The sequence below is a fragment of the Solea senegalensis genome, linkage group LG19 (genome assembly GCF_019176455.1).
Source record: "Solea senegalensis isolate Sse05_10M linkage group LG19, IFAPA_SoseM_1, whole genome shotgun sequence".
NCBI classification, from domain to species: Eukaryota; Metazoa; Chordata; class Actinopteri; order Pleuronectiformes; family Soleidae; genus Solea; species Solea senegalensis.
Window position 1 is genome coordinate 631,647 of NC_058038.1, and position 21,656 is coordinate 653,302.

Below are 21,656 nucleotides of genomic sequence, written 5' to 3' on the forward strand. Positions count from 1 at the left end.
TAACAATATTTAGAAATAATTAATGAATGATTAATTAAAAGAAAACTTTTTTCAAGTTTTTTTTAATGATTTAAGTATTTTGAATTACTATTCAAGATGTGTACATGCTGCATAATTCACTGCTGAACCAGAGAAGTGTTCACCGATTCAAGGATTTTAATTTTTTCCAGGAATATGTAGTGATATAGGGGGCGCTCTGTTCAGGTTCTGTGCAAACTGACCGAAAGGTTCAACAGTGAACTGAATTTATTCACTGTATAACGCTTTTATCCTGACATGGGATGGTATAGGTGGGATCGTTCACACCTATATGGACAATTTAGAGCAGAGCTGCAACTAACGATTATTTTCATAATCGATTAATCAGTCGATTATTTTTTTGATTAATCGATTGGTCCATAAAATATCAGAAAAACTTAACAAATGTTGATCGGTGTTCATCAAACCTGGAAATGATGATGTTCTCAAATGTCTTGTTTTGTCCACAAACCAAAATGATTAACTTTTAATGATTTCTTTGTTATCCAGAGCAAAGGAATTAAGAAAATATTCAAATTTAAGAAGCTTAAACAATCGGAAATCTGGTTTTAATCATTAAAAGAAGCTTCAAAACAATTAATCGATTATCAAAATAGTTGCCGATTCATTTAGTAATCGATTAATCGTTTCTGGAGGTTCGCGTTAATAGGACAAGTTTATATGCACGGAGAAAATAGAAGTGAACCATTACCCCGTGGTCCAATGTCTTCTTTTAAAATGAAAGGACATTTTGTGTTTCATTTGAAAAATCAAGGTTTCAAAGTCTGGAGAAAAAGTGGAGATTTTACTTAAGGTCAGTGTGACATCAGCACAGATGATGTGATGATTTGGGTGGTCATGTTATCTATGTTATCTGCTGCTGTTGGTTCATGGCGTCCAAAGTCAGTGCAGCATCTGCTGAGAGTCTTGCTTTTCACAAGGAGATGCCAGTTTCCTGTTTCGGTACTTAAATTTTTTTTATTTGTTTGAGTTGCATCGTATATTACACTGTATATACTGTCTATGTATATGCATATTCACGCTATATTTCAGTGTTAAAATTAAACCTACATCCCTGAATAAGAAAAATACACTGTTAGAAACTCACACACTACCACACCCACATGCCCAGACACCAGGGTTTACGGCACATGTCAGTGTGTTTTATGGTTGAGCCATGTTTAATTATTTACCCCAGTCTTTCTCATACCACGGCGGTGTCGATTACTGCCACACTGGGCTGCCTCCATCTACGATTGACTCTCTTGTGTGTGTTTTTTTTTTTTTGAGGCTGTGGTGCATTTGTTGGATGATATAAAGAGCGAAAGAGCTTCTTACTGACTGACAGTCTTCAGTGCACTATTCTGGATAGAAACATCACCAACAATGAATGGTGATCAGCTCCACCGCTCCACTTTGGCCATTTACTCGGTGAGTAACAGAAACTGTGTGTGTGTGTGTGTGTGAGATTGTGTCCCTGTGGCTGAAAGTAGACAAACAAACTTATCCTTACCTGCAAGTGCTTTGCTATAGTGCTATAATATGTGCTATACTGTGGAGATTTCTTTCAGGAAACTAGCAGTGTAACTAATTTCTGCCAAGAAAACATGATGTGAATTTATAAACTCCGTTTTCAAATTCAAGAGTAGTTCACTCACTTGGTAACAGGTGTGTGTGCGTGTGTGTGTGTGTGGTGAGGTGGAGCTTGTGAGTACAGAATGAATAAAAGATGAATGTTATTGATTTTAAGACGGGTCTTAATGTTTCTCTAACTGTCAAAATGTTATGTTTGTTTGTGTATGTGTGTGTGTGTGTCCCAAATAGAACCTGACGGATGATTTCAACCCGAGCATACAGAAACTGGTTTCTCTGGGAGACGGCTATGTCCACGCTTTCAAGGGTAAAGAAAGAAAGAACACCTGCTTTTTTGTATGTGAAAGTCATAGAGCTTATCAGTGTAATAAAGTAAACCAACAGTAATAGCAGGACACAGAATAAGGAAGCTGCGTCTATTTCATTACAACTCGTTCCAAAGTCCATATGCTCTGGGAATATCCTGGCACTGTTATAGCTCTGGTTATGAGCCTGTAACCAAGGCCTGAAGAGGTTGTTGCCACTAATTTGTCAACAGAGAAACAACCCAGCACAACAATGATTGACAATATTAGATACTGACAAATACAAGTGAAGCTGAATCATCAGCAGATACATCGCACAACTGCAGACGTACTTATGGAACTTATGGAACACAACCACAACATTGTGTGTGTGTGTGTGCTGCAGTTACACACAATGAACAGCTTTCACATTTTAGATTAAAACAGATGTCAAAATTTATTTTGCAAACCAAATTTTAAATTTTTTTAAACTCGTCGTTTGGCTCTGAGGAGCAGACGTTAAGCAGTGTTAAGACAAGGCAGTTATTATATATATACGGAAGAGGGTTAGGGCCACATGTGTTTTTCAGAGTTCTGACTTTAATTAGAGCCAAATGTAAACAAAATATGGGAAACACCCTAACATCTAAGAATTCTGAGAGATAAAAGTTAGAATTCTGACCTTAATCTGGGAAAAAAAAGTCAGAATTTGAATTTAATCTAAGAATTCTGAGAGAAAAAAGCCAGAATTCTGACTTTAATTAGGGTCAAACGTAAACAAAATTTGGAAAACACCCTGACTGATGTGAAAAGAATTAGAATCCTAAATTTAATCTAAGAATTCTGAGAGATTAATCTAAGAATTGAAAAAAATCTGGCTTTAATCTCAGAAGTCTGTTTCCGTTTTCCACAATTATTTTTACATTTGGCCCTAATCCTCTTCCATAGTTTTACTTGACTCCTCTGTGTTGTATTTGCTGCTGTTTTTAAAGTAACACATATTGTCAAATAACGTGAGAGAGATTATTTGATTGTTTGAATGTTGAATTTGAGTTCTAAGTGCTTCTTTGTCATTGGACTGTGTTAACCTGCTGCCATATTTACAAATGATTTGTGCCAAAGAAAAAGCCTGTATTTGTGTGTTTCAGCTCTTGCTGTAAGGAGTGAGGCCTACTTCAATGCTCTTTTAAAGATTGGAGAGAAGGCTTTGCACACAGAATCATCGCGCTCCCTAGGTTTGTGCACACTCTCGAAGAAGAAACACACAATAAAATCATTGCAAATGTTTTTTTTTGTGGTCAGTTATTAACTAATCGAACAATGTTCTTTTGTATCAGAGGAGCAAAGTTTACTTCAGACGGCACTAAATGACCTTTCCTGTCACTGCGATTAACAAACGTGTCCGTTTATTACGTTAAGTGGCTGTTTCACAGTATATCTATATTTGTATCAAACTGGGGGTTTGTTGTGTGAGTTGTGGCCAGCGTGGGTATCAGATGCCAGCAGGGAACATGAATAATAGATGATAACAGGCAGCGGGTTGTGCTCTGCTCACTTAACTCAGCCACTTGAAACTGACGCCCTGTCAGGTTTAGCGGGCGGAGCTGAGGATGTTGGTCCAACCTGGGTCATTAGTCCACAGTCAGTGTAGACGCTGCTGTGATGTGTCTCCTCAGTGATTATGTCTCCTCAGAATGTCTACAATTACAACCCGTGTGTGTATATGTAATATTTTCATTGCGATTGAACATATCAGGTCAACTGTTTACGCGATTTCATGTATGTGATTCAATATGGTCTGGTTCTTACTCTTATTTGTGGATTTACTTCCACAAAAGCAATGAAAACTAAATCAATGTGTCTTCCTCTACTCTCTTCCAATGCACAATAATAATGGTGTGATAATTAAAATGTATTGGCCTGAATGTTTGAAAGATAGAGACATCTCGGGTTAATGAGTTTATAAATGATATGATATTACATAATAGGTCGTTATGTAATACACTTGTTGCCCTCGTCCTTCAGGAGGTGTCCTGATCCAGATCTCTGCGAACCAAAAAAGACTCACCGCGGAGCTGGATGGATTAGTAAGCATCACCTTCACCATCACCCACTCTCCATTTTCTCCTGGGCCATTTCTTTTCTCACGGGTTTTGTGAAAACCATAATTGTACGTCTCTCGTTCCAGTTCCGCTGGTTCAGTGGAGAGGTTCTGCAGAAGCTGGACAACAACACACGTCTGGACAGAGATTACATATCAGTGAGTGATGTCACCGAGTGATAAGCAGTTATCTTGTGATTATAATGCGGGATATCACAGGGTGTAATCATGGGTGTAATCATGGAATATGAATAAGTCCTGGGGCCACAGGTTATTAAATTAAATAATATAGCACTATATGACCCACCTTACCTCACACAGGATTGTGACATAGATTGTCTTTCACACAGGACAGCAGAGATCAGTATGAGATGGAAGTCCACAATCAGACTGCAGGTCTGGGGAGATATCCAAGGAGAGGAGGCAACCAGGTATGTCTTTTTTTACATTGAAGCTTTTATCCAAAGCGACTTACAAAAGAAGAATAGGCGACAGTCTTGGAAAGAAATCCACTAGACAAAAACAGTGGACTGGCAGAGGGTGAGAGTGCAGAAGTGGATCCAAGTGCAGAAGGTATGGTAAGAGCTATAGGACAGAAGATGCTCTTGGAAGACAGACAGCCTCGGTAGGTCATTGTATGTTTGTATGCATTCCTGCACAGAGTGTGCATGTGTGTGTGTGTGTCCTCAGGACAGTGAGTTTGTGCAGTTCCTCAGGGAGAGCCATGCAGCAGCTCTGACAGAGGAGGAGAGAAGATACCGCTTCCTGGCCGAGAAACACTGTGGACTGATTCAGTCCCTCGCTGACCTCATGAATAAGGTAGACAACTTCTTTTTTAATATATATATATTATATATATTATATATATGATACAGGATTATACAGTCTGTACTGGCTTATTGAATAGACGTGCCGTACACTTAACAGGTCAGGTTTATCACAAAACAATTCACACAGACGTGAGGATGTATCAGTGTTTGTAGGGAAATGTCTTCCCATATAGTGAGGGTTAAGCACAGACTGAGGGATGCTGACAGGCATCCAATACTGTCGTTGGAGGAGGTTCTACCACCACCACAAACACTCCTACATCAGTTTTACTCCTCGCTCCTCCTCACACCACCTCTGCAGTGTAGTCCCAAGTGATCCATACGTGCCAGTATTGCATTTATGTATGACCTCGGGCCTCCGTGTGTTTCAACTCACTGGACGCTCTCCTGACGACGTGCAAACATTTAACTGAGACCGAGAAATCTATCTGTAAAATCTGCAACCGACTCTCAGCTCCACTCATCCAGGCTTTCTGGGGGAAGCCTTGTTATAGTTTTCATTTACAAGGCTGTCATGAAACCTCATAAAAATGAGCTTGAGGTGTAAATGACCTTAATATGCCACAGTGTATTTTCATGATGTTTCGTTTCCGTGGTTGTTTGTTTTATGAGTGATCTCCTTGAAAGATTGACTTGTTTTCTTTGTTTTACCGTCATTTCCTGTTTTTGGGTTGGTGCTTTTATTTTGATACAGTGTGTAACCGGAAATCAGAAAAAAAAGACGAATCTGCAGATCTGCAGCGTTTGCACGACACAAACGAGTTAATTAAAAGTTAAAAAAACATTAAAGAAACGTCAAATTATAAGTTCGTTTAGCACCTGGCTGATAAAGGCACAAGGTTTGTCATCATTTCATTTTAATTTTGTACTTAATGTTTAGAAGTAATGTGATGTCCTTCTATAGTTTGGCTTTGTTTTAATTTATTTTAAGCTAGCAATAACGCTGCTTTGGTGCGATGTAGGGCATGTCTGTCGGTCTGAAAGGGACAATTATTTCAGTTTCTTGATTTGTTATGAACATTATAAAGTTGGTAATAATATTTTTGTTTATTCCATAGCTCTTACGGTGTGTTCAAGGTGTGTTCAAGGGGTGTTCAGAGTGTGATTTATTGGAGCAACGTTAACGTTAATAAACCTATGAACCATCAGTTAAGGAGTCCGACCATCATTCTGCCGGGGACGCTACAGTAAGAGCTTCACCTCATCAGTCCCACCACACTCATGTCCAAGGATGACTGCGGAGAGACTCGATGTGATGGTCTAAGGTTGTGGCACCCACTCATAAAATGAAAGCATCTCTAGACAGTAGCGACTCAGACCAGCAAATGGATATCTGCAAAGCCAGCGAAGAGGAGGAGCTTCGCCGCTCTGGTCGCCAGAAGAACCCCACGGAGAAGATGCTTGCATTTCAGAGAGAGGAGGCTCACAAAAAGGAGAAAAGGCTCACTCACTTTTATGAACTATGGAAGACCCAAGCACGTAAGACTAGAGAGCAATTAAAGTCCAACATTCCTGAAAATGAGATTGCAGCTCTTATAGACACACTAGAAGAAGGAATGTCGGATGTTATTCGCATCTATATGGAAATCAGAGATCACCTCACTCCATCCAGTGAGACAAGACGTCGGATTGATGCCTGTGAAGCAGTGACGAGGGACATTGTTAGAATTGCATATGAAAGGATAACAGGCATAGATGGAGAATTTGACAGTGAAGCAGTAAAACAACGACTTTGTGAGCTGCTTAACAGAGACTATGCTCGCTCTATCTATGGATCCACAGCCTCACCTTCAAGTCGACACTCCAGCCAAAACTCTGTGAGCTCCATTGTAACTGCTAAAAGGGCAGATGCGGCGGCAGACTTAGCAGCAAAGGAAGCAGAGTATGAAGGTTTATTGGAGGAGGAAAGACAAAAGGAAAAAATTCAACTCCTAGAGGAAAAGCAGAGAAAAGAACTTGAAACTCAGAAACGTGAGTTGGAAAGACTAAAGGCAGAGAAGGATATAAGAGCTGCCCGGGCTAGGTTGATAACCTATAACAAAGAAGTAATGCAGGAAGCTAGTGTCCTTTCCACTGATCACAGCATTGGTGAACAACGGTACATGTCCCTACAGCAACCTGTGTCTTCAGCTCCCATCCAGCAGCCTGCATATGTCACAACGACATCATCACCTCCACAGACAGATGTGACCTACCTGGCTCAAGCAGTCCAAGATAGCATAACTCTGAACAGGCTCCCGATGCCAGAACCATCTTTATTCACTGGTGACCCAATCCAGTTTATCGAGTGGAAAGCCTCATTCATATCGCTCATAGACAAAAGGAATATTTCCTCAGCTGACAAACTGCATTATCTGAGAAAGTATGTGGGAGGTCCAGCTCGAAAGACACTCGATGGTATCTTTTATAGAAGTGATGACAATGCTTATAAAGATGCATGGAACCGTCTCAACGGAAGGTATGGTCAGCCCTTCATTATTCAGAGAGCTTTTAGAGAAAAACTGGCAAAGTGGCCAAGGATTCAGCCAAAGGATGCAGAAGGACTGAGAACATTTGCTGATTTCCTACACTCATGTCAAGAAGCCATACCTCATGTTAAAGGGCTTGATATTTTGAATGACTGTGAAGAAAATCAAAAACTGATTCAAAAACTTCCAGATTGGGCAGCATCGCAGTGGAACCGAAAAGTCACACAATCCTTGAAAGACAGGCAGGAGTTTCCTAACTTCCAGGACTTTGTCGGCTTCATGTTAATGGAGGCAGAGATCGCCTGTAATCCTATCACCTCATTCCAAGCCCTCCACTCATCACAGCCCAGTGTAGATAAACATTATCTGAAGGAAAGGAAGTCTAAATCCAGTGTTTTCCACACACAGACAGTTACAGAGGCTGAAACTCCAGAGCAGTTAAAAACAGATTTAAAGCCACCATGCATGTTCTGTCAAGACTGTAAACATCGCCTGCACTGCTGTCCTGGGTTCAAAAGAAAATCTCTGGATGAAAGAAGAAAATATGTAAAGGAAAAGAGACTATGCTTTGGTTGTCTGAAGCCAGGACATAACGCAAAAGACTGTCGTCACCGACACTCATGTGACAGCTGCAAAGGAAGACATCCTACACTCCTGCATGACGACGGCTACACTAAAACCAAAACCATACCAGTTCCAAATCAGATCAGCGGAGATGGAGCAGCAACCACATTGTCTCTCAGCGTGGAAACAGAGGAACCATCGGCTAACACTTCAATGATTGTGCCAGTGTGGGTTTCCTCCATCAGTAATCCAGGTATGGAAAGGCTTGTTTATGCTCTTCTGGACACTCAGAGTGATACAGTTTTCATTGAACAGGAAGTTAACAACAGCTTACAAACTGAGACACATCCTGTGAGACTGAAGCTAACTACAATGATTGGTAAAGATGCACTAATACACAGTCAAAGGGTCTCAGGTCTCAGGGTGAGAGGGTACTACTCCAACATCCTCATTGATCTCCCTCCTACATACACAAAGGACTGCATACCAGTGAACAGAACACATATTCCTACCTGTGAAACGGCAAGGCACTGGAATCATCTCACCACAATAGCAGATGAAATCCCACCACAGCTAGAATGTGAAGTTGGTCTTTTGATAGGCTACAATTGCTCAAGGGCACTGGCACCACGGCAGGTAATACATGGAGGAGATGGTGAACCCTACGCAGTTCGCACAGACTTAGGATGGAGTATTGTAGGTTGTTCATCACCACACCATGACTCACCAAGCATCACCAACATGTGCCACAGAGTTGTTATAAAAGAGTTTCCTCCAGTGACTCCAGCTGATGCAATCAGAGTTCTGGAGTCTGACTTTAAGGATACCAGTAAGGATGGAAAGGCTGTGTCTCAGGATGACATCCTCTTTCTGAATGTGCTAAAGGAAGGAATTCAGATGAACACCCAAGGTCACTATGAGATGCCACTCCCCTTTAAAGAAAGACCCTACCTCCCTGACAATAAACAACTAGCCGTTGTCCGGCTCAGTCATGTTAAAAGAAAGCTGCTGAGAGATGAAAAGTACAAGGAACATTATGTGAAGTTCATGAACGAGGTGATTGAAAAGGGTGAGGCAGCGGAAGTATGTGAGCAAGGAAAGAAAGGAGAGAAGTGGTATATTCCCCATCATGGAGTCTATCACTCCAAAAAACCTGACAAACTTCGTGTGGTTTTTGATTGCTCCGCTAAATACAAGGGAACAAGCCTGAATGACCATCTTCTGTCAGGCCCAGACTTACTGAATAGCCTAATCGGTGTACTCATCAGATTCAGACAGCACCATGTAGCACTGATGTGCGATATTGAAAAAATGTTTCATCAGTTCCATGTGTGTGAAGCTGACAGAGACTATTTACGTTTCCTCTGGTGGAAAAATGGCGACCTGCATGCGGACCCACAGGAGTTCCACATGAAGGTTCATCTGTTTGGTGCTGCATCCTCACCAGGATGCGCCAACTATGGACTGAAACAACTTGCTAAAGATCATGAGACCCAATTTCCCCTTGGCTCTGAGTTCATCATGAAAGACTTTTACGTTGATGACGGTGTCACCAGCACGGCAAGCGTAGATGAAGCTATTCAGCTTGCGAAGGAAGCTCAGGAGCTCTGTTCTATGGGTGGGTTGAGGCTGCATAAGTTTGTGTGCAACAACAGATCAGTACTGGATAGTATTCCGCCAACGGAGCATGCTACTGAAGTGAAGGCTCCAAACCTGGCCTTCAACGATTCAACGCTTGAGAGGGCCTTAGGTATCCACTGGCACATTGAATCGGATACTTTCAGATTTCGTGTCTGCCTTAAAGACCAGCCAGCAACACGACGTGGCATATTATCAACAGTAGCCTCCCTCTATGATCCACTGGGCTTTGTTGCCCCTTTTCTGCTCACCGGGAAAAAGGTGCTTCAGGAAATGTGCAGGCACGGCACAAGCTGGGATGACCCCCTCCCCAGTGAACTGCAACCAGTATGGGAGCGCTGGAAGAATGATCTTGCAAATTTGGAGGAAATCACCATACCGCGCTGCTATGTGCCCGTCGGCTTTGGAAAAGTCATGAAAAAAGAGCTACATCACTTTTCCGATGCAAGCACATATGGTTATGGCCAGTGTTCTTACTTGAGATATGTAAATGAAGATGAAGGTGTTCACTGTGCTCTGGTTATGGGAAAGTCCAGAGTAGCTCCTATTAAAGTCACGACTATCCCCAGGCTGGAGCTGACAGCTGCTGTTGTGTCGGTCGCAGCAAGCAACACCCTAAAGGAGGAGCTTGGTTTGGCAGATATTGATGAATATTTCTGGACTGACTCCAAAGTGGTCTTGGGGTACATCAATAACGAGGCACGTCGTTTCCATACATTCGTATCAAACCGAGTACAGAAAATACACCTCAGCACAGCACCCCAGCAGTGGAGATACGTCTCTACCAACAATAACCCAGCAGATCTTGCCTCTAGAGGTTCAAATGCAAGTGAGATTCTCACATCAAGGTGGCTCTCAGGACCTCACTTCCTATGGGAGAAGGAGATTCCCCCAGCTGTAGATGTCGTCACTGAAGTACAGATTGGAGATCCTGAAGTCAAAAGGATTCAGACACTACACACATGGACATCTGAACAAGTGAGTCTTTCTGATCGCTTGTCAAGGTTTTCTAGGTGGTCAAGAGCAACTCAAGCCATTGCTCGTCTCATCCGTCGTGCTAGGGGTGATAAATCAACAGATCACAGCACTGTACAGGAACGAGAGGACGCATGGTGCATCATCATAAAGGACCTTCAGACACAAGTATACCCAGAAGAGATAAAGTTGCTCAGTAAGACTACTCAAGTTTCTTCTCAGAGCAAACTGCATCAGTTGGATGCCTTTCTGGATCAAGATGGACTCCTCAAGGTGGGAGGAAGGTTAAAAAATGCATCCCTACCTTCTTCAGTAAAGCATCCAGTGATCATACCAAAAGATCATCCCATCACCAAGATGATAATTGCACATTGTCACGAAAATGTTCGACATCAAGGAAAATGTATGACCATCAATGAGGTCAGATCAAATGGATACTGGATCCCAGGAATCAATAGAGCAGTGGCAGCTCACCTGCATCAATGTGTTACATGTCGGAAACTCAGGAGAGTCACAGAAGAACAACGGATGGCGGATCTGCCTTCAGAGCGTGTAGACCCATCACCACCCTTCACATACTGTGGAATGGATTGCTTCGGTCCGTTCCTCACGAAACACGGACGCAAAGTGCAAAAGCGATACGGCCTCCTTTTCACCTGCCTGTGCTGTCGAGCTATCCACATTGAAATGTTAGACGACATGTCAACAGATGCCTTCATTAACGGACTCCGGTGTTTCATTGCCATAAGAGGAGCAGTTCGCCAGTTAAAATCTGATCAAGGATCTAATTTCATTGGGGCTAAAAACGAGCTAAATGAGGCTCTTAAGCAAGTGGATACAAATCGTTTGACCACATTTTTGGCTGACAGGCAGTGTGATTTCAGCATGAACGCCCCTCATTCAAGCCATGTGGGAGGTGTATGGGAGAGGCAAATTAGAACAGTGAAGAATGTTCTTCGTTCCACTCTCTCGCTCTCACCAGGCAGGCTGGATGATTCCTCGCTGCGGACATTTTTCTATGAGGCCATGGCTATAGTGAACAGTCGTCCTCTGACAGTCGACAATCTAAGTGATCCAAAGAGTCCAGAGCCACTAACACCCAATCACCTGCTCACAATGAAATCTATCACAGCCTTACCACCTCCTGGCAGATTCATAAGAGAGGACATGTATGCTCGTAAGAGGTGGCGTCACGTTCAGTATCTCTCAGAGCAATTCTGGAGTCGCTGGAGAAAGGAGTACCTCTTTAATATTGCTACTAGACAGCGCTGGCATACTCCTAGAAGAAACCTCAAGGTCGGCGATATTGTCATGGAGAAGGCAGATGATCTGCCACGGAATGAGTGGAAGTTGGCCAAAGTTATAGAAACAGTGACTGATACAGATGGACTTGTGAGAAAGGTAAAGATTCGTGTTGGAGATCAAAAGATGGGAAAGGAGGGACATCGTTCTGGCAAGCCATCCATCGTCGAACGTCCTGTGCAGAAGCTGATCCTGCTTTTAGAGACTGTTTAACAGCCCTCTTCACTCCACAGATATATCCTTTGCAGTATGAAGAGTTTTTCATGGGCATTATCATTGACTAAAGTTTTAAGGGTCAAAGGTCAGATTGAGTCATAAAATTATTCATGCTTTGTACCCCATATTGTTTTGAAAAGCACTCATAATTTGGTGGGAGTGTAAATGACCTTAATATGCCACAGTGTATTTTCATGATGTTTCGTTTCCGTGGTTGTTTGTTTTATGAGTGATCTCCTTGAAAGATTGACTTGTTTTCTTTGTTTTACCGTCATTTCCTGTTTTTGGGTTGGTGCTTTTATTTTGATACAGTGTGTAACCGGAAATCAGAAAAAAAAGACGAATCTGCAGATCTGCAGCGTTTGCACGACACAAACGAGTTAATTAAAAGTTAAAAAACATTAAAGAAACGTCAAATTATAAGTTCGTTTAGCACCTGGCTGATAAAGGCACAAGGTTTGTCATCATTTCATTTTAATTTTGTACTTAATGTTTAGAAGTAATGTGATGTCCTTCTATAGTTTGGCTTTGTTTTAATTTATTTTAAGCTAGCAATAACGCTGCTTTGGTGCGATGTAGGGCATGTCTGTCGGTCTGAAAGGGACAATTATTTCAGTTTCTTGATTTGTTATGAACATTATAAAGTTGGTAATAATATTTTTGTTTATTCCATAGCTCTTACGGTGTGTTCAAGGTGTGTTCAAGGGGTGTTCAGAGTGTGATTTATTGGAGCAACGTTAACGTTAATAAACCTATGAACCATCAGTTAAGGAGTCCGACCATCATTCTGCCGGGGACGCTACATGAGGAGCAAATGCAGTAATGATGTCTGATATACAGTAGTTCCAAATAATACACAAAAGAAGAATACGGACGAAACATTAATATAAAATATTGTGATATTTAAGTAGAACAAATACAATAAAATAGTCAATGAGGTACGCATTTTATTTGTGAGTTTCCAATCTCATATTTTCCCCTCAAACTTGTCTCTAACATGCGTCCACGTCGTAAATCTCTGGAGATTATATCACCAACTGCATCCTGAACACACTTGTATCTCGTAAAAATGGTGTTATTTTTTACAGAAAACATGCTGCAGATGAGCACAACAACCGTACTTTGATTGAACTAATAAAAGAAAGAGGTTGATTGTGTATCACATTATGTGAATAACTGCTACACAACATTTTGCCTAAATGAGTATTAATACAAGTGTCAGTTACCACTTACTAAGTGTGATGTTTATTTGTGTTAATGTGTGTGTGTGTGTGTGGCGGCAGCTGGGTGTATCCCTCCAGCAGAAAGCTGATGATTGGGCTGAGGAGGTGGGCGCCACCAGACAACTGGAAGACAGACGTCCGTCTGCTGTGGACAACACTGTGAGTTCTTTATTAGTCAATCATTCAAAAAAATAAATAAAATGCTGCCGGAGACAGATTGTATCTGAATCTTTTATAATGTGTGGAATTGAAAACAGAATTTCAGCCAGATTGAACTTTTCCTTCCTTATGTATTTTAAACTGTGTGAATATTAATATAAACTACATTTTAGATAAGAAATCGTTGTGCTAATGGGACTGAATGTCATCTGCAATCCCATTCGAACACACAGTGTGAGCCATTGAGTAGCTGTGACTAGGGCGCCCTCTGGTGGAACAGCCTGCGCCATGACACGTGTATGAATTGTGAAAATCACAGTACAATGGGATTAACATCAAGGATATTATACCACGCAGTTTTTTGTGTCAGGGCTGAAATGACTATTCAAGTAAACACAGGCAGATAAAGCCTGTCAGGCTCCTGTGTTCCTCACTGCACCACGATAGTCAGCGGATTAACGTGGATTCTGTGTTTGTTTATCCTCGTCTGTCACAGAGGGGAGTCAGTGAGTCACTTCTAGAAGACGTTTGTGTTACCTTCACTCTCATTTTTGTTTTTGCTTCATTCTTGAAATCTTACGTGTTACAATGCAAAACTTGAGTTAAAGAACACACATGATTGACACAACTGATTGTGATGATAAAATCAAGAATCCAAATGAATCTGAACTCAGAAAAGGAACACAAGTGTAAAAATACAAATGGAATTGCGATGATGTCATTTAAAAGTAGCCGATGATAGAAGAAAAGACTGCAGGTGAGATTATCTCTTATGTTTTAGCACAACATCGATCTCTTTATCCATTTTCTGGCCTGAAAATAAGGCTTTCAGTAAATACACTATAACCATTAGTGTCCTTAAATATCCCAGCTTGTGTTTGTGTTTGTGATGACTGTAGTATTTCATGCATGACCGTTAACATTACAGCTGCAGTGATTGCCGTGTGGCTGTGTGCATATGATGTGTTGTGCATTGTCGGTTATTATAGTTTGCGATGAGGAGCGAGGACGTCAGACAGATCAGAGAGGAGCTGCCACTTGGTAAAATACCATCAAGGGGTGAGTGGTTGATTTAAATGTACTCAGATGTGATGTTCGTCTTTAAGCTCAAACGCCGCAACAGCAACAGAACGAACCAAAATAAAGAAAGTCTTTGGTTTGTTTTTGACTTTCTTTCTCCACACTTGTTTTCATTTCAGTCTGAAAGTTTTCTCTGTTATCTTCATTTTGGCGTGTAAATCATTGGCAGCCCACACTGCCACTGTCTGAACATTGCTTTCACTCTTGCAGCTGTTTTATCGCTTTCTGAGCCTTTTATCTGTCTGACTCTCTCTCTGGCTCTCTCATGTCTGTCCTTCTCTCCTTCATCATATTTTTTTTGCTTTATGCACTTTCATGCCTCCTCTTTTCGGATTATTAAGCTGGCTTAACCAGAGACAGTGATCATCTATCTAGAATATAAACGTCAGCAGTGCTCCTTCATATTTCTACATTCAAAGTTCTTAGATGCGATTCAATGACCTGCAAAAATACTACTGCATGTTCTAAGACATTTAGTAATCTGACGTTTGAATTCTTGAGTTTTAACTGAGATCTTTTTTCTTCAGTTGACTCTTACGTCTCTGTAGCTCCTGTACTGTATTTCATGTTTCCTCTCTGCAGCTCCGTCTCCCCAGGGAAGCATTTCTCACGCCAAAGGAGAGTCAGTGGGAGGTGGTGCTGGTGGACGATCCACCAGGGCCCTGGTTGCCCATCAGCCTGCTGCCTCCAACCCCACCTTACTGCCCTTCTCCAAGGGAGAGATGATCACTCTGCTGGTGCAACAGGCCAGGAATGGCTGGATGTTTGGACGTGCTGAGAGGAGCTCACGGTCAGAGATGTTCCCCTTACAGTGTGTGTGTGTGTGTGTGTGTGTGGGTCTTGATTTCGCCCCCTATATGCACAAACCGCTCTGTAAATACACTATGTGAGGTGTTTGACTAACAACAAATAGGCTGCAGCCCTGCATGTTCCTCTCCGCCTCTGCTGCAGTCTTACTATATTTGCATGGAGCTCTGTTCAAAGATAAACAGAAAATAAAACTGAAATATACAGAAGGCAGTAGATTAGATTGATCCTGAGTGGAGTGCATCACTTTGCCAAGACCAAACAATCTCTCTCTTACAGTGGAAATATCAAAAGAAAAAGGAAACAGTCTGATAATCTGCACCAAAGCTGTAAAAACACAAATATTTCAGTGTTTTTAATCAGGATCCAAACATTTTCCACTGAAGAACTCATAAAAATAAACTGCAATGCGCTTCATAACAAACGCTTGGTGGTTCACGCACTCACCATCGTATTTTGTATGAATCTGTATGCTGCTTGTCTTTGAACCAGAGGAGGAAAAATGCATGCGCCTGGTTTGGTAAACTGCTTATGTGTATTTGTAGCCTCTTATCATAACACATCAGCAACTACAGCTGCAGGTCTAACACCCGACTTTTCCTAAATGTTCCTAGAATAAAGTCAGAATTCGGTAAAATGGCTTTCTCCGTCTGTGCACCATGGACATGGACACGTTTATATTCTGTTGTGAGATTTATATCTGAAATTGTCTTGTTTCTGTAGCTACTTGTACGATCTATGCTGCTATCTTGACCAGGAAGAAGAGATCTTGTATCTCAATGAGGACGCAGAAGCATTAATAACAGAATTAACCTCAGTCCTCTGCGACACACGAGTGAGGCTGTGAGATACTGAGACAAATGCTGAAATATGGACCTACAGGGTCGTCGTTTCAGTAGAGCTCTGCAGGCTCATCTGATAGCGAATCTAGAAGAAGAAGAAGAAGAAGTTACATACTGGGGCTTTACGTCAACATTCACAACACAACTCACTCATGTCCTCTACCATTTTCAGCCAGGGATGGTTCCCAGCCTCATACGTGGAAGCGGTGGATGATGCTCCAAAGTCAATCAGCTCCAGGTGAACATCCAATAACAATGACTTTTACTACTCTAACCACAGAAAGCATACAAGTAATCATGTGTGTAACTCTCACAACAGCAGGCGTCATGGCAGAAGATAAAGTTCCCATTAGGATGCACGTTAGGCCCTCACCATCCATATGACTATATAAATAATGCATCCATTCCTTCTTTATTTGCAGCCGTTAAGCATGAAGGAGGACATAAACCAGAGGCTTAACCCACTGCACAGTAATTTCCTATCAAACCTGATAGGGAATTATGTAGCAGCTGCTCCAGGCTATATCTATTAAGTTAAGAGAAAGAATGGAATAATAGAGTAAATTGAAGTATTTAGGGTTTTTGGGTGACCCATCGCTGTGAGGAAAAACAACTTTTCAACTAAAACTTTTGCTCACTGTGCCAACATGCACACCTCATACATTTCACAAAGCAAAACACGCTCTAACAATCTCATTTTCTAGGCTGTAATGAATAATAATATAGATAAGAAAAAAACAAAAGCATATCAGGAAGAGAGGGAAGGAGCGGAAGCATCTGTCTCAACAATTGTGAAACACTTCTTTTAATGTAAGTTTCAGTAGCCCTTCACTCAGAGCCAGCAGCAGCAGCAGCAGCAGCAGCAACATGGGCGGAGCTGCACCGCCTCCTCCTCCTCCGCCACCACCATCATCATCATCGTCACCATCATTATCATCACTGTCTTCATATGAAAGCTCTGGAAGGCAAGCAGTCCCGCCCACTCCTGACAGAAGGGCTGAGTCCAACTCAGAAATCAAGGTATCAGTCAGTCTGTGTGATCATCGACCTCTGTCCATCGCTATCTCTCTCTCTCACACACACACACACACACACGTATGTATGTAGGTCCCCACAACATTAGTAATACCTGTACACACACACTTCTTCAAACCAGTGTCTATTATCTTGTGAAACATGGTCTTCACTGTCACACTGTTACCTCATTAATTCTTTTGAAAGACAGCACTTAAATCATAGCTAATCCCCTAAACCAGTCATTTTGTTTATTAATCCAGGTCCAAATCTGACAGTGTAGTGTAAAGTGTTGGAATTACGCAAACTCACTCACACTCATCTTTGACCACTTTATCCTCCACATGAGGGGGGTGGGGGGTGCTGGTGCCAATCCCAGCTGACATAGGGCCAAAGGCGAGGTCCATCCCGCACAGATCACCAGTCCATCACAGAGAACAAACAACCTCCCACTCTCACGCTCATCACACCTATAGTCAATTTCAGAAAGGCCCCTGTTCCAAACGAGTCCTGAAGCCGGGTCTTCTTGCTGCAAAGGCATGAGCTCTAATTAAACAAACTATGTTAAAAAATATGTGTATCTACTGCCTGTATGGCCAAAAACTGGTTATCACATTCAAACTATGGCCAGTGTACCCTGTTCTTTCATCACTAACCACACACTTAATACAGCTCCTTCACTTACTCGTTATAGTTAGAGTTAATTTTGACATTACATCTATGGAAAAGCGCAGGAGTAAAAGACCAAATGATGAATGGCTATGTTCCATTTAGCTTTCTCACTTAATATCATCAGTAACAGCTGTGTTTTTTTTTCCTACTGCTGTAATATAAAAATGGCTGCTGTGGGAAAACAGTCTAACTGTGCTTCCACATGTTTGTTTTGATGTTAATCATCACCCCCACACTACATTAGTGCTACTTCATTTTCAGAAGGCGGCTGTGGAAGTGCACTTAGAAATTCATGGCGAGTATTAGAGACTTTATCGCTGAGGATTGAGGAATGAATGAGGGAGGAACTCTGACGTGTGATGGTGTTTGCCCATCTGTCCAGCAGGGGCAGTGTGGCAGGGTCCTGTTCTCAACGTCACCACATCCATCTTTCTGGTGGATGCAGGGTGGGAGCTCCAGCTGCTGATGGTGTAGGGGCAAGAACATTGTGTGTGTGTGTGTGTGTGGTGTGTGTGTGTGTTGTCACGCATGCGTGTGTGTGCGCTCTTCTTTTTTGTGTAGTGCTGTGTTTTATAATGGACTAGAGTAGGTTCATACTTTACAGCACGTAGCACGTAGAGAACTATCCTACTTATCCGTTGTTCTTCCAATCTAATGATTGTTTTGAATCATATCATTAGATTATTTTAATAGCTCAGAAATTGTCGTCCTCACATGCTCCTGAAATACTGAAATATGTCAACATGTAACTGATACAATAGATTTACTGTTCCTCAAATTCTTTTGAAAACGAGGAGACTATTTTGTTGAAAAACAGCCAAAAACAATCTTTTAAAGCGATATGAATCTGTATTTCTATTCAAGGTAATGAGCAGTTACGTTTTGGTTGCTTTTTAATGACTTCATCACAGGTTTTTATCATCTCCACTATAACTTTCGGGGGCAAAACCCCCAGTGAAATGTCTGCACGTAGAAGGGAATATTTCTTTCTACTCATTAGACACTATGTTGTCTTTTGTTTTTATCATTTTAATGTGTGTATTTGTCACTAATGGATCAGGACTACACTTTGCACACTCTCTGCATTAAGTGCAAATGACCAAAAACACAACAGTGCTCATGTCACTTGTTGTTTTTGTTGTGATTGAAAGAGTATTTTCAGTCATAATAGTGGTCACTATTTTCTCATATCTCAACAGACCACAGTATGAATTGATGACACTTAAACACACCTAGACACATTTTTGTGCTCATTGAAACCCATTCAAATCACTGTTTTTGATGCATCGTGACAAAAGCATGGCAATTTAAGCGTTAAAAATTTAAATGAAATAAAAAATTATACAATTTTCATTTTTTATGAACACATTTTAGTGCTCTCGGTGTGTTAACGTCACTTTTTTGAAGGCGCATTTAAGGGTTAACAAAATATTTCATATAGTGTGAACATATTTTCTTCCTTGTGTGATCTCTGTTGTTTTGAAAAAACAAAGCAGCAGTGAAGCAGAGATCAGGGGCGGAGGGCTGGAGGTGGCCAAGTCTCCATTAATGCATGTGTGTCGACCTAACAGTTCATTGTGGCTCCGACTCACGTTTGCCTTCTCTTTCAACAGAGATCACAGCCACATGGATCACAGCCTGAGCTCTTTCCAAGGTGAGAAGATGTTTGTGCAGCGCTGCTTTTAAAGCACACGCTGGCTGTTAGACGTCGAAATGAAGGCCACTCATCTTCCCCAGGGAAACGATTGATATTTTTTGCATTAGAGGAGAAAAAACAACAGAAATCTTTCCATCAGAGTTTGAAGTGCAGTTCAGAACTGAAACCATTTGGGCGATGGTCGTCTGAGAACCTTTGCTGTCGTTCCCACTTCGGGTGGACAGTTTGCCTGATGATGTTTAATATGTCTCCTCACTTCCTTCTCTCCTTTCCTGTCTTGGCTTTAAAGGGGGACGAACCCATTTGCGACAGTCAAACTGAAGCCCACTCACACCAACGACAGATCAGCGCCACATGTGCGCAGATGACGTCATGATCTCGACCCCCACATGACCTGTGAATGTACGTGGTGAGAAGTGCGATTACATGAAATAGAAAGAAGGCAGAAGAGTTTATTTGCTTGAGGATTTTAGTAATTTATTGTTAAGGTCTTGATAAACCAACAATAAACGATGCTGAAGAGATGACATCAAATAGATTTTATTTTCCATTTGGTAATAAATGATTAAAACATTTTGATATGTACAGCTGATATTAGGATGTTAGTGTTAAGTCCTTGATGATGTAGAACAGACATATTGCTGTATTGTACTATTGCTCAGGGTTGGATACTTTATGTGATGCAGGGTATTAATGATCTTTTCCATATTTTATATCTTTTTCTATTCTACATGTGAATTTAAGATGACTGCTAAATGTAAATTGTATTGATACTGTAAGCTCCGGCAGATAATGTCATATCTTATAAATAATATGTCTGTAGCAGAGGTGTGATGAAAAACACATTTATGGATTGTGCGATGCCATCTTTATAGCAGCATGTAATCTGTACAAGGATAATCCCTGAAATTCTCAAAGTTTAAGTCATTCTCTATTTATCGAGTATCAGTTCATGTATTAGTTTAAAATAATTTAATAAAAAAAGAGTTCGCCGCGGCACCTTTTTTTCCATTGAAGCTCTACCTTAATAACTGTCTTTATAAACAGCTGGTGGAGAACATGTAATAAAACCCTTTAAATGTGTGTCACGTGACTAACTATCATTCTATGTTTATTAAAATGACATTTTATAACACTCTGACTTTCCTCCCATAATCATTCACACCTGCTCTCACAGTGTGTTGGGACGCACACTGATGTGAACAGTTCTGTTCTCTCGCCTCAAAGCTTGAGATGTGTGTTTATTTGCCCACTAAAGAACGTCAGGATTCCCATGTTGCCCGTTTGGCTCCTGTGCTGGGGATACTTAACCCAAATTGAACCTCTGTGTGAATCCAATTGTGCTCAAGGCTTGACAGTGGAGTTCTGTTAAACGTAGCACGCTGCTTGTGAGTATAAAGACTGTGATGTATTATGGAATGACATGACCTCCTCCCTCCTTCTTCCTCCTTATGATGTCGCGTGCACCTGCAAAGGAAACGGCTCCTCTGTGACTTGTAACGGCCATAGTTTGTTTCTTTGATTTACTGCTTAAAAATAAAAGTGCGGAATCATTTGGACGAAAGTTATTTTAATTTGAATAGAAGGTCAGGATGTGTTCCATTTGGGAAGGAAAAAAAAGGAAGGAAGGAAAGAAGGAAAATCATATAGAGCTCTGAAAATCACATGACTCGGTCCCTATGAACCACCATGTTGGCAGAGTAATGCTTTGTCCACCCCGAACACGATTTGTCCATCGCGTCGTAGGGTCATTTTGTACATTTGTGGACACAACTGAGGCGAGCACTGTTCCGCAATTTGCCATATTTTAAACACAGACATTTCTTTTCACCATCAACCAAAGCATCGTCGCACTCTCTGGAAACATCTGCAGAGAAGAAACCATCGACACACGGAGCCGAACAAGCTCTGTATGGAGTAGAGCCGCCTCCAGCAATACTTTGGTGTTACGAGCTCCATATGGAGCTCCCGAGGGTTCACAGGGTGAAACTCGCCATGTTGTGTCTAGTATCGGCTCCGCATTGGTGTTGTGAAACCACACGAGACGACGGTTTCCTCTCTGCAGACATAGATAAAGTGTCCACACAGAAACAAATCTGTCTGTGCAGTGACTCTGTTGCTGTGCATTCACGTCGCGTCTGGTGTGAATTGCGCGCCACATATGAACAGGACTGGTGCTGGATTCCACCCGTCAGAGTTCACTACGCACTTTA

The 21,656-nt window shown here is 41.5% G+C and overlaps 1 protein-coding gene across 1 annotated transcript; it reads left to right on the plus strand.

The window, feature by feature from the left end:
* Window positions 1–1,205: 1,205 nt before the first annotated feature.
* baiap2l2a (BAR/IMD domain containing adaptor protein 2 like 2a) lies at window positions 1,206–20,578 on the plus strand. The gene is made up of 14 exons (XM_044051289.1): window positions 1,206–1,449; window positions 1,843–1,918; window positions 3,044–3,130; window positions 3,921–3,982; window positions 4,084–4,155; window positions 4,347–4,427; window positions 4,687–4,815; window positions 13,273–13,371; window positions 14,361–14,430; window positions 15,034–15,241; window positions 16,273–16,338; window positions 16,916–17,120; window positions 19,400–19,440; window positions 19,733–20,578. The coding sequence occupies exons 1-14, from the start codon at window positions 1,405–1,407 to the stop codon at window positions 19,809–19,811; spliced, it is 1,320 nt and encodes a 439-aa protein (XP_043907224.1). The 5' UTR covers window positions 1,206–1,404; the 3' UTR covers window positions 19,812–20,578.
* The last annotated feature ends 1,078 nt before the right edge of the window (window positions 20,579–21,656 follow it).